The 11,999-nt window shown below is 36.0% G+C and overlaps 1 protein-coding gene across 6 annotated transcripts; it reads right to left on the bottom strand.

Moving 5' to 3' along the window:
- Positions 1-3,881: 3,881 nt before the first annotated feature.
- LOC121525259 (progestin and adipoQ receptor family member 3-like) lies at positions 3,882-9,823 on the bottom strand. 6 transcript variants are annotated; one of them, XM_041811146.1, is made up of 7 exons: positions 9,670-9,823; positions 9,029-9,276; positions 8,680-8,842; positions 7,237-7,392; positions 6,907-7,104; positions 6,527-6,617; positions 3,882-6,301 (listed from the first exon to the last, which is right to left on the bottom strand). In XM_041811146.1, the coding sequence occupies exons 2-7, from the start codon at positions 9,223-9,225 to the stop codon at positions 6,159-6,161; spliced, it is 948 nt and encodes a 315-aa protein (XP_041667080.1). In that variant the 5' UTR covers positions 9,226-9,276; positions 9,670-9,823; the 3' UTR covers positions 3,882-6,158. The 6 variants fall into 6 exon arrangements, with proteins under 6 accessions (XP_041667080.1, XP_041667082.1, XP_041667081.1 ...); XM_041811148.1 differs by having other exon boundaries at positions 9,029-9,241; positions 9,669-9,823; XM_041811147.1 differs by having other exon boundaries at positions 9,029-9,256; positions 9,669-9,823.
- Between the last annotated feature and the right edge of the window lie 2,176 nt (positions 9,824-11,999).

Genomic DNA, 11,999 nt, shown 5'->3' on the forward strand with positions numbered 1-11,999 from the left:
TCAGGTGGTCACACCAAAGAAGGGAGACAATAACATGGTAAAGTTTTAAACAGATCTTTATTGTTCAAATCAAACTGAATTAAACCAAATTAAACATTTGAATCAAACAATTCCTCTAATTGAACCAAATTTGACCAAATCAAATAATCAAATCAGGCTGTTTACTGTTAAACTGAATAAACCAAACTAAAGAGTCTGAAAAGCCAAATTAGACCAAATTAAACCAAATTACTTAAGTTACTTCAAATTAGAACAATTAAATATTTACAGCATGAAGTATTTAAGTCAGTAAAATCAGTAGTGTGGGATGTGCATGAGTGGGGACAATGTGTGTATCAATGTTGCAAAATGCAAACATAACTAAAGCTCAACCTAATCTAACATAACTAAACCATAGTGTGGTATACCTGTGGAGGCCAGGTCAGAGAGAGAGTGCATGTGCGACTGCAGGAGCTTTAAATAACCTCCTCACTCTAAGCCCAGGTGTGTGACATTACTCTAATCAAGAGGCTGCACTCACAGACACAGGCTGGAGACACACTGGCTACGTTCACACCGCAGGCCTTAATGCTCAATTCTAATCTTTTCTCAGATCTGATTTTTTTGTTTGCCTGTTCACACTGCAGTCAACTTCCAAAAGATCAGATACGTATCTGATTTAGAACCACATAGGAAAGTGGCCTGAATCTGATTCAAAACGGTCAGATTCAATGTGACTTGCACTGTTCAGACTGTCAGAAAAAAGTTAGATACGAGTCATGTGAGCAAAAAAATCAGATTCAGGTCACTTTCAATTGCAGTGTGAGCGGCCTCAGGCTGACAACACCAAACATCACATGATGTCATGAACACACAGAAACAATATATTTTTATAAGGATTTCTTTATTCAGCATAAAAGGGCATCAAGAATATTTTGGAGGGTTTTTTGTTTTGTTTTGATAAAGAAAGCAGCCTTGGGGAAATATTGTTCCTTGGGAGATATTTAATTCTAAATGAACTAATCTCAGACCTTGCAAAATTTCTGAAAGGTTTCTAATCAAAGGAATTCTTAAAACATGCTTTTGTAGTCAAAAATATCCATATACTATTGTGTTTTACCTATGCCTCTTTTTGGTCATTGTACAAAGAAGTTTGTAAAGTATTTCCTCTCTTGTAAACCTAGAAAAAAAGTCAAGAACTTGGCAGTCAGCCCAACTTCCATCACTGCAACTGGTCTGGACAAAAATATTCATTGGGCATGAAGTGATTCAGAGATAGTGTGTCATTTCCAAGTATAATTATCAGCCACAACACACAAGACTGAAAATAAACTTCAGGCCTCTGACCAGCACTAATGGTGTTTTTTGACCCATGACACGGAGTAAAGAAAGAGAGCAGCTAACATGAAACTTTAAATCAGTGACTAAGGTGACTCATTTGACAGTGGGGAAAGAGACTCCACTCAGTGAGACGTTTTAAAACTATCTACCATAGAAGACAATGAATGGTTAAATAAATAAGTTGTGTAGGCTAACATGGATCATTTACTGTAAAGTAGAAGCTTTTAAAAATCTTAATATGTTAAAGACTGAATATGATTATTTGCACTTACTTTGAACTCTAATGTAAAATAGAAACTTCTGTATCAATACTGCCCTCTATTGTTTCACATTCAACATCAGACACCAACACATGATGCTTTTTAGTAATTCATTATGGATTTTACACACTAAATATTTTTGCCTGCTACTTTTTGTCTAAATGTGTAATTAACACTGATCTTGGTTTTTCAGGGCTGATTCTGATTCCAATTATTAGTAAGTTATAAGACCATAACCAATATTTGGAAACAATATGCATATATAGTAAAAATGAACCATTCATAAATTTAAGTTATTAAAACTTTAGGTCTACAACATGTGAAAGGACTTCAACTTGTCATTCAATAAAGCTAGGCTACTTTATTAATAATTATTTTAGATAAATAAGTACCATAAATGTGAGTTTTTAATCTCTGAAAACTGCACCTTAATCTGTTTATGCATTAAACAGTAAGTGGTCAGATTTTTGACTTAAGTAGCAGAAATCAATTCAAAAGCATCTTTGGGATACAGTGGAAGGGGAGATTTGCATCATGGATGTGCAGCCGACAAGCCTGCAGGAACTGTGGGATTCTATCACTTCAATATGGACTAAAATCTCTGAGGGATATTTCCAACACCTTTTTGAAGGCAGGTCTGAAGGCAAAAGAGGATCCAACCTGGTACTAGCAAGGTGTACCTAATAAAGTGGCTGTTGAGTGTATATACTTAGGACAAACAAAATATACTTCTGTAGCAAAAACTGCTTTTTAGAATAACATACAACTGGATGTACTACTACTACTACTACTACTACTACTACCATTACCACTGCTACTACTACTACTACTACTACTACTACTACCATTACTACTACTACTACTACTACTACTACTACTACTACTACTACCATTACTACTACTACTACTACTACTACTACTACTACTACTACTACTACTAATGCATGAATGTGTTCATCATCTAAAGTGCCTGACAAAAGTTTTCACCCCCTTGGGGTTTTACCCTTTAATTGATTTTATTTATCCATCATGGTCAATGTAGATATATATTTTTACTTTTTTTTTTTTAAATATAAAAACCTCTTTGTCAATGTGAAAACAGATTTCTACAAAGTAATGTCAATTAGACAAAAAATGTAATATAAAGTAAGTGATTGCATAAATATTTAGCCCCTTAAAAGTGACTAATCTAATTCAACAGAAGTCCAGCCACTTGGTGCTAGTAGTCTCACAACTAGTGAAATGGGTATCACCTGAGTGCAATTAAGTGTCTTAAGTGATTGTAGTATAAAGACACCTGTGTCTGGAAGGTCCAGTTACTGGTGAATCAGTATTCCTGGCTACCATTACACAATGAAGACAAAATAACACTCCAAACATCTCAGGGAAAAGGTTATTGAAAGTATCAGGGGATGGATACAAAAAATGCCCAAGGCACTGAACATCCCCTGGAGTTCTGTTGTATCCACCATCAAGAAATGAAAGGAATATGGCACATGTGTAAATCTGCCTAGATCAAGCCGTCCTCACAAACTGAGTGACTATGCAAGAAGGAGACTAGTAAGAGAGGCCACGACATCATCTACAACTACTCTGTAGTTACAAGCATCAGAACCTGAGATGGGAGAGACTCTGCATACAACTGTTGCCCAGGTACTTACCAGCCAAAACTTTATGGGAGAATGGCAAAGAGAAAGCCACCGTTGAAGAAAACCAATATTGATCTCAACTAGAGTTCATCAAAAACCATGTGGGAGACTCCGTGGACAAGTGAAAGAAAGTTCTTTGGTCTGATGAGAAGAAAGGGTGCTTATTGGCCATCAGACAAGATGCTATGTTTTGCAGTCACCACAAACACACCATCCCCACTCTGAAGCATGGTGGTGGCAGCATCATGCTGTGGGGATGCTCTTTGACAGCCAGCCCTTGTAGGCTTGTACAACCTAGGGAGAAAATAAATGCAGGAAAATCCTGGAGGACAGTCTTATTCAGTCGGCAAGAGAACTATGGCTTAGGAAAAGATTATTTTAGGCATTGTAAATGTGGTAAAGATTAAGCTCATTCAGATTGATTAGACTAAGACTATAGAGAGTGAAACCAGAGCCAGGGAGGGAAACACACCTGGCAGCAGAGCCAAAGTACCCCACTTTTAATTCATTATCCACAGACTGTAGAATAAAATGATGCAACAGATAATCACACAAATTCCAAATATCAGGCCCACTAACCCCTAGGTAATTATGTTTGACCAAAATAAATAAGATTTAGCTGTATACTAGTGAAAAAATAAGGCTCAACAACTTACCTTTCAGCATTCTTTATTCATTCAAAATGTTTAAAAATATATTTCCACACAGGCACTGAAATAAATATACATCTTGTCAGTCAGTGCTGGTGCTTTATGATATGAATGATATTCAAGAAAAAACACATACACAGGATAAAACAATCAAGAGATCATTCCAGAAAAGATCAAGCAGTCTATGATAGCTAAAGTGTCAAGTTCATGTTCAATGATAAACATCCTCAAAAAAGGCAACATAAAGTCATTTGTTTCTGCACCTGTACAGAGCATTTCCTAGCTCCGCAGAACATGGCAGTTAGGAATCTCATCTAAAAGGAATTATTTGTTCTAAATATCAAACTGTTCTTTATACAAACCACATGGACTTACAGAGAGAGTAAAGGTTATACTGATCTGAGTGTCTTTTTTTTCTGCAGTATGGTTGCTGCAACCGTGAACGTGTAAACAGTATAAATACTTGGAGATACTAAGGCAAATGAAATACAGACAGAAAATAAAACACTAAAAATATAATTATTCCTAAGTTAACTATGTAAAACTTTAAGCTGGTCTAAACATGAGCTTAAAGAAGGCCTAGGGAGGATTTTCATACACCTAGCCTTTGTAACAGACAGTGATGTAAGGGCTGCAGTTGTGACATGAGAAGTACTTCAGCTGATATCTGTAAAAAACACTTACAGGTCACCTGGCTGACCAACTAACCTAAATACTAATGCCTGTCCAAATAAACAACATTACAATTAAATTTCTCTTTTGTTAACCAAAGAACATAAAGCCATGGAGAAATTATTCTGAACCTTATTTTTAAATGTTTTTTATATGCCATTTTGAATGATGTAAGCTCAAAAAGCCAATCGAATTTATCTTATTTTAATCAAAGTGGTGACACAAAAAAAAGTCAAAATTAAGTGCGTATCACCAAGGATAAGTTTAAACTGCTTCCCTTTAAGATTTAAAACCAGAAATCCCATAAATGCTACATTGTGGGATGTTTTTCAGACAAGCTGTACTCGAGAGCTGGCCAGAATTATATTTGATTATCCTTATTAAAATAAACATCCCCTTGGATTGATGTTATTATTTCTTCACTATTTTGAAAGCTCATTGGGAAAAAACAGAAAACTCAGCTTTTTTTGCTTCAGGCCAGATCCCACAATCAAGCGCTATGGCGTCAGGAGACTGACGTAGGAAGGTCATAATAAATAGATCTAGAGGGCGAGTAGGGATTTTTTTAATCACCTGCCTTGTGATGACTCAATCAGTTGACTAAGTCCAAAATGAATAACCTAATTATGACAATTACAGCCAAGGTGCTGACTGTTAAAAAATTAAGCTTGCATTGGTGCTCTTGGAGTCGGGCTGATGAGATGCTGTCTAGTTCAACCAGAAAAACTGGCCACTAAAAAGAGTAGTGGAAGGGATACTCTCTTTAAACTGAAAACTTATTTGTAGCAAAGACTAAATGATACTCAAAGCAGCAAAAAGTAAAATAAAATAAAAATACACATATCAAGCAATGGAAAACAATGTACACAAGCCTTAATTGGATTGCCACATTATTTAAATCTTAATTAAGGCAGATTGATCACTGATTGATCTTTGACTCTTTGTTCTTAGTCTTCGAATAAATGAGGCATTGAGACTTAATGCGTCTCTCAGAAAGTCATTTCACAGTTTCTGAATGTCAAATGTCCAGTTGCCATGTTTTTGTTCTGTGGTTTTCACCACCATCAGATTATACATACAGTCTAGTCTAGTGAAAAATGACAGATGAAACAAAAAGAGATGCAAAGAAAAGTTCACACCGGCTAATACATAAATTCACAATCTAAACCTATGGATAAACTCCTTCATGCAATGTTCATAGTGGCAATGGTGCAATATGGAGAGCTTCACAGTTGATTTTCTCAACCTCAATGGAGTTTATTTATTAAATCGTCATACTTTGAAACCTATCTTATGTTTTTAGTTTCAGATGTACAAGCTTCCAGTCACTCTCAGCTGCATAATAAAGATACTGGCCTTCAACAGCTGGCCAGGGTAAGTGCTGTTCAAGCAGCCCAGCAATCTTAGAAGGAAGTCACTATTACCAGACTCTGATTAACATCTTTTCCTAGTTAGTGGTTGAATACCTTTAGGTAGACACTTTTCATCAGGCAACAGGTTAAAAAAAAAAAAACTTGAATATTAATAGAATGGTTTAACCAATGTCCACTTGCAAGTATTGGTCTGCAACCGATTGCTTTCCCATTAAATTGTTTGTTCAGTTTCACTTAGCTGCTGCTGGTTGGGGTTGGACAGGCCTGGCTGTGTCTGAAGTGCATGATGTATTCAGCTGTCTGATGCCACCAGTAAAACATCAACACCACCAGAATGTGCCACACCTGGTGGCTGGCACCCAGATAGTTCAGTTGGCCTACAAGAGAAGAGAAGAAAATGCTCCAATTACAGAGCTGAGGAAAACAATCAAAGCCAGCATGGAGACAACAAAATCAGATATTACATCATAAATCATTAAGACTTAATGAACAACCTGAGTTACAGGTATTTTCTTTTTCAGTTGATGGGGTATTGCAGCTGATTTATTCCTTCAGCTCTCTCCTCTGACTACAGTAAACAGGGACAGAAGAGAACGACTCACCAGGAAAGTAGCGTTCAGGGATCTTGGTCACATAAAACAAGAAGGCCGACCCAGCTATCAGATACATCACAATCACACGGGGCAGGAAAAGCTGTGTATAGAAGTATTAATAATCAAGTTTGTGTGACTAATCATTTATTGTGGAGAAGAAAATGCTGAGATTTAAAGTTAGGCTTTTTGCTTTGGATAATCTACAGCAAAACCATTACCCCAATTTTAGACAAAAGCATCAGTAAACATTATTTCCACTGACAAACTTTTTTTTTACTCTTTGGCTTAAAATAGTGCATATTTTAAGCCAAAGAGTGCATATAGTGCGTAAAAATGTAAAAGCAAGATGACACTCTGCTTTTGTTTTGTTACACTGATGCATTTCTGACCTGTACAACATCAGCAGATAATCCTCCAGTGAGCCAAACCCAGTGGCACGCAGGAATCACACTGATGCCAGCCACACAGCAGAAGATTGTCATCCGTATTCTTCGCCAGTCATTGCTGAGGTAACGAGGATGGACCTGGGCACAGAAGACGGCCAGGATCAAGGACAACACCGTCAACAAGTACACCTGTCGCCAAAACTGGAAGATGGAAGAGAAACCATTAAGAAATTATTGATAGAGCTAGGGAGTTTGCGTATTATTTGTATGAAACATGAGAAAAATAACCAAATGGTGGCATTTTGGGATCAGGTAAATGATATATGCACTTACAGCATTGCAGTAGAAAGCATAGAATATCCCAGGAACATAGCAGCCCAGAATGCCAACAGAAATGCCTGCATAGTCCAATGCCAGCCAACGACGGCTCGTTTTCTCTGATCGGTGGCAGGAGAAGAGGTGATATCCCACAGAACACAACATGCACACCTGGGATTAACACACATGTAGAATTATCAAAAACTGGAAGAATCTGTGAGATTTTGCTTTGTACTCATAGAACAATCATGTTCAATCAATTTTTATTTTGCTATTTTGATTGTAAGTCAATGAAGTTTAGCTCCTTTGTCTGTAAATATCAAAGAAATCAGATACTTCTCTATACAGAGATTTTGGAAAACTGTAATATCATAATGATGCCCAATTAATCTCATCAAAATTAAAATCAGCTCTGCAATTACATTATTGCATAAAAAGCCACAATCATTTTTGTATTAAGAAGTACTTCATAGGCTTACAAATCAGCCTGCAGAAAGGCCCTTAAGTTTACTATAGTGTCACTATTGCACTTTGCAGAAGTGCCTCTATTTTCAAAAAGGAAACTTTAAAAAATGTATGGATATATATATAAAAAGTTATTTTGAAAGCAGTACTGTATAAACTTCAGGTTTCTTATTTTTTATGTTACCTATTTTTGTATGTTTTGATTTTAAAAATTTACACCTCAAACTATCATTGTCCTCGGCATTTTCCTTGATAAATAAGCAAGTAGACGTATGATATCTTTTATGTATTATATCACAATGGCAGTATTGTCAAGTAAAATTGCAAATGCATATTATTACCAAATTGTGCAGTTCTACACACATTTAAAGTGAGAGTTAAACACTCTGATTTGTAAGTTAGGACATTATCAAGATCTAATCCTATTATACGTTGCTAAACAACCCACAATGCCAAATGTGTATTTCTAACACAGTAACAATTACCTTTTTTCAACACTGTATAGCTGTCAATGGGGGCTCTGTACTACTCTACCATTTCTATTGTAGGTTTCTATAAAACATACACTATGACCCTCCTCTCTATAACAATAGCACCCACTCATAGCTTACACACCTTTATGGATAGAGGTGGCCTGATTGCACCTGTGGCAGAAAATGTGAACCCAGATAAGCATGTTTATCAAGCCATACAACTACATTCTGATGTATGATACTATATGTATCATTACTAACACAGGTGTGATACTCAGCTTAAAATGATGCAATTAACTTTAATGTAGCTGTTCAAAGGAGGATAAAAAGTTTCAAATAAAATACTTGTACACCTCTGCTGTTAAGTCTTTTAGTAGGCAAAGATGCTTGGATTCAGATTCAGCCTTTAAGTCTTAACACAGTAAAAAAAAAAAATGTGAATACAGAACTTTGTTGATATCAAACACATTTATTTAACAAAAGGCACAAATTTCATCTCACCCAACAATCCCAGCTTTACCTGGAAGCAGAACAGTCCTATAGCATAGATGACATAGTCCTCTCTGTCTGCTCCAGATGCCGGCAATACTGAGGAGAGGTCGTTGACCCCCAAAGAGAAGAAGAGCAGGAAACCCAAAAGGTGGCTCCAGATATTCACAGTCTCATTGGACAGAATAAAAATGCTAAATTAGAAATCAGAGAGAAGAGCATGTCACACAAATATACATTTAGTATAAATGTTGGGCATTTGCTAAACCATCAAATACAAAGAGTTTTTATGCAATCTAAAACACAGCCCTAACTTAAAACCTAAAACAGTGTTGAGATGTATACAGTATATGTATATATGGTTCCTATTTGACTCCCACCTCCTCAGGCAGAGTTTAGAGGGCAGGTGAGCCCTGTAGCCATCTGTAATGTAAGGGTTTTCTTTGAGGAAGAGGGGGATTTGTTCGTAGGTGTACAGTCTTATCCTCTGGGGTATCAACACAGGCCAGTGCTGATAGCTACCCAGTTCAATGTAATGGGCAGTCTTCAGCAGCTTCTGGGGCATCTTTAGCAGCATCTTGTCCTCTGCTCCTCTGGTACAAGGCAAGCTGGGAAAAGTTAAGGCTCCGTTGGAGAGATAAAAAGAGTAGTTATCTTTACAAAAAGGCGCATTTAGTTTGTTTTCGTTTAGTGACGCAGCTGGTAATATTGTAAACTCAAATGTTCCCATGTAAGCCAGCAGATGTGGTATTGTTTACCGACCCCTTTCATTCTTTCCCACAAAAACGTTTTTGTGTCTTAAAATCATATTCCCATTTTTTAAAGATATTTGAGAATATTGTCTACATACATTTGAGGGGAAACGTCATTTAAAACAACAAACCAGGGATAATGACATTACTGAACTGTGCGTCAGACCCATCATGTTATTGTCAGCCATGCTAGCAGGCTTCTGGCTAGCTAACCTTGACAGGCATTTCTGGCTTCTATACAAACTGAAAATAGGTCAACAAAGCTCACCATCAGCAGCGGTCTGGCTTTCCCTCTCCTCGTCCAGGCAATTCAGCCATAGCAAGATGGCATTAACAATTACATGGCGTTACAAATTTATCACATTTTCGCATGTAAAACAAAACAAAACACACTTATCCTCGGATAACATCGATCTTCTTCTGTTAAGCAATCGTAGAAAGATTAAATATGAAACGGAGCATTACTGCCACCACCTGGTAAGAGGGAAGTAGTAAACACGCCCATCCAAAAGTGGAAACAGTTTCTGCTGTTTTCTGCAAAATAGCTTGTCATTAAATATTTCGTTGATTGGTTTAACCAGTTCCCAGGAGATATATCCAGAAACACTTAAGACAACTTTTTTGCCATAGTTTATACAGTTTATACAGACTGTTTTCTGACAGTAGGGGTGTTTTTGATTTAATAACCTAGACCATAGACAATCATCTGATTAGAATGATGGATTAACTGTGGTCACTCAGAAACACTTCTGACTCCATCAGCAGTTTTATGAAGAAACAAAGACTTTCAACCAAGGGTTAAGAGATATCTGGCATTAGCCTTGAAGACAAAATACCAGTATCATTATAATTTTGTTTTTAATTCATTTTTTGGCACACAGGTTTCACATATAAGTAATGCTATCATCGAGTTATCAGGCCCTCAGCCTCCAAATTCCCTTTTGTTTTGTTTTTTTAAATTCAATTAATCCAATTCACTTCTGTTCCACATAGTGCAACATGCCCTTGCTTATCAGTTTGTTCCAAAACAGTAAGGTTGCATGCTACATTTACATTTTACACATTTGTATGATCCCTTTGTTTTTATTTTCTTCAGGGGGATTCTCACACATTACATTTATTGTTATTACAGTGGAAAAAAAAATTGTTTTGACCAAATTTTGCTTACACAGCGACTTTGGTATGTAATTATTTGGGTTGTTTACAGTCATGACTTCATCCTCCATGAACTGCAGCCACAAACGCAAACACAATGATATGTATAATTACAGTGCTACACCACAAAATAACTCCGAAACTGTGTTTGGCTCTCGGATTTATGATTTGCTTGTGAAAGTTTGTGACATGGCCACGCTCTGCTGGTGAGGAATACAAAAGGTTGTTTAATCACACTGATGAGTAAACAGGGCCGGCCTTCTCTCTTGAGACACAGCAGCAGGTTCAATTTTAAGTTTTTGGGGAGTCACACTTTGGATCATACTCAAGCGAGGCAGCAAATCACTCCGACAAATCAAGGGCGTTGTGTTAGTTGTTTCATTTCCTTTAACATCTGCAACAGATTTATATGAAACATGATGCAATTGTTTGTCTTAAAATGAAATCTGACATCCACTTTGTAATACGAAGAATTAGTCCATAAATCAATAAAGAATGTCTCATAAGCAACTTCTGACTGATTCACTGACTGAAGTTGCTTATGAGACATTCCTTACTTTAAAACAATTAAATATTTCTTAAAAATTACAGGAACAAACTGGCTCAAATGCTTGCTGTAGTAGTTATATTTATCCATCTGAGCATCAGTCCATCAGTCGTCATGTCTTTGTTATCTTAGCCACTATTTATGCCAGCTATTGTGGAAAGTCAAAGTCCATGATAAAGTCTGCAACATAAGGGAAGCAAGTGCTTAGGCCTTCAAAATAAAAGCACTATAAAGGATGAAGTATCCATATAGCATGTACAAGGAAAGAAAAATTATATGAATTACATTTTTTATACATTTTAATTATTGACATTCATGACTCATCTCACCAGACAAATTAGTTTTATTTAACATATTTACAGTTGATACGGCATGATTTAGATTAAATTCCATTGTTTTAGCGCTTAATACTATACAGTATACAGTGTATGAAACAGTGACTGTCCCTTTTTCACGTTTTTAAACAGAAAAAAAACTGTAAAATATTTATGTATCATATCTATTACAATGATAAAATTTTTCGGCTTATTTTACTGTGGCCTGGGAGTGCAAAAAAAAAAAATAACAGGTCTAATATACTTCTTTAAAGCTGGAAACAAATTTACATTAACCTAGCCTTACATTAATTTTTACATTTATAAAACCCATTTACACTAGCAAAAAACATTTTAAAAAAGGAAAATAAAACATTATACACACAAATGTACAAAAAGGTGAATACAAAGTCTGAAGTACTTTAAACAAAATATTTTTACATTTTTATCAATAAATTCAAATAAGCAAAACACTTTTAAAAACGAGAAAATAAATTTGCATTTTACAAAAACAGATTTTACAAATGTCTAATACATCATTAAAAGTCTGAAACACTTACAAAACTTGAAACAAATTAACAAA

This window comes from Cheilinus undulatus, linkage group 17 (assembly GCF_018320785.1).
Source record: "Cheilinus undulatus linkage group 17, ASM1832078v1, whole genome shotgun sequence".
NCBI classification, from domain to species: domain Eukaryota; kingdom Metazoa; phylum Chordata; class Actinopteri; order Labriformes; family Labridae; genus Cheilinus; species Cheilinus undulatus.

Coding starts and splice junctions, on each gene's coding strand:
- LOC121525259 (XM_041811143.1), bottom strand. CDS start 9,378: ATGGGAACATTTGAGTTTACAATATTACCAGCTGCGTCACTAAACGAA. Junction 8,843..9,028: donor TCTAAACTCTGCCTGAGGAG/GTGGGAGTCAAA, acceptor TTTCTAATTTAG/CATTTTTATTCTGTCCAATG. Junction 7,393..8,679: donor TAGGACTGTTCTGCTTCCAG/GTAAAGCTGGGA, acceptor TGTTAATCCCAG/GTGTGCATGTTGTGTTCTGT.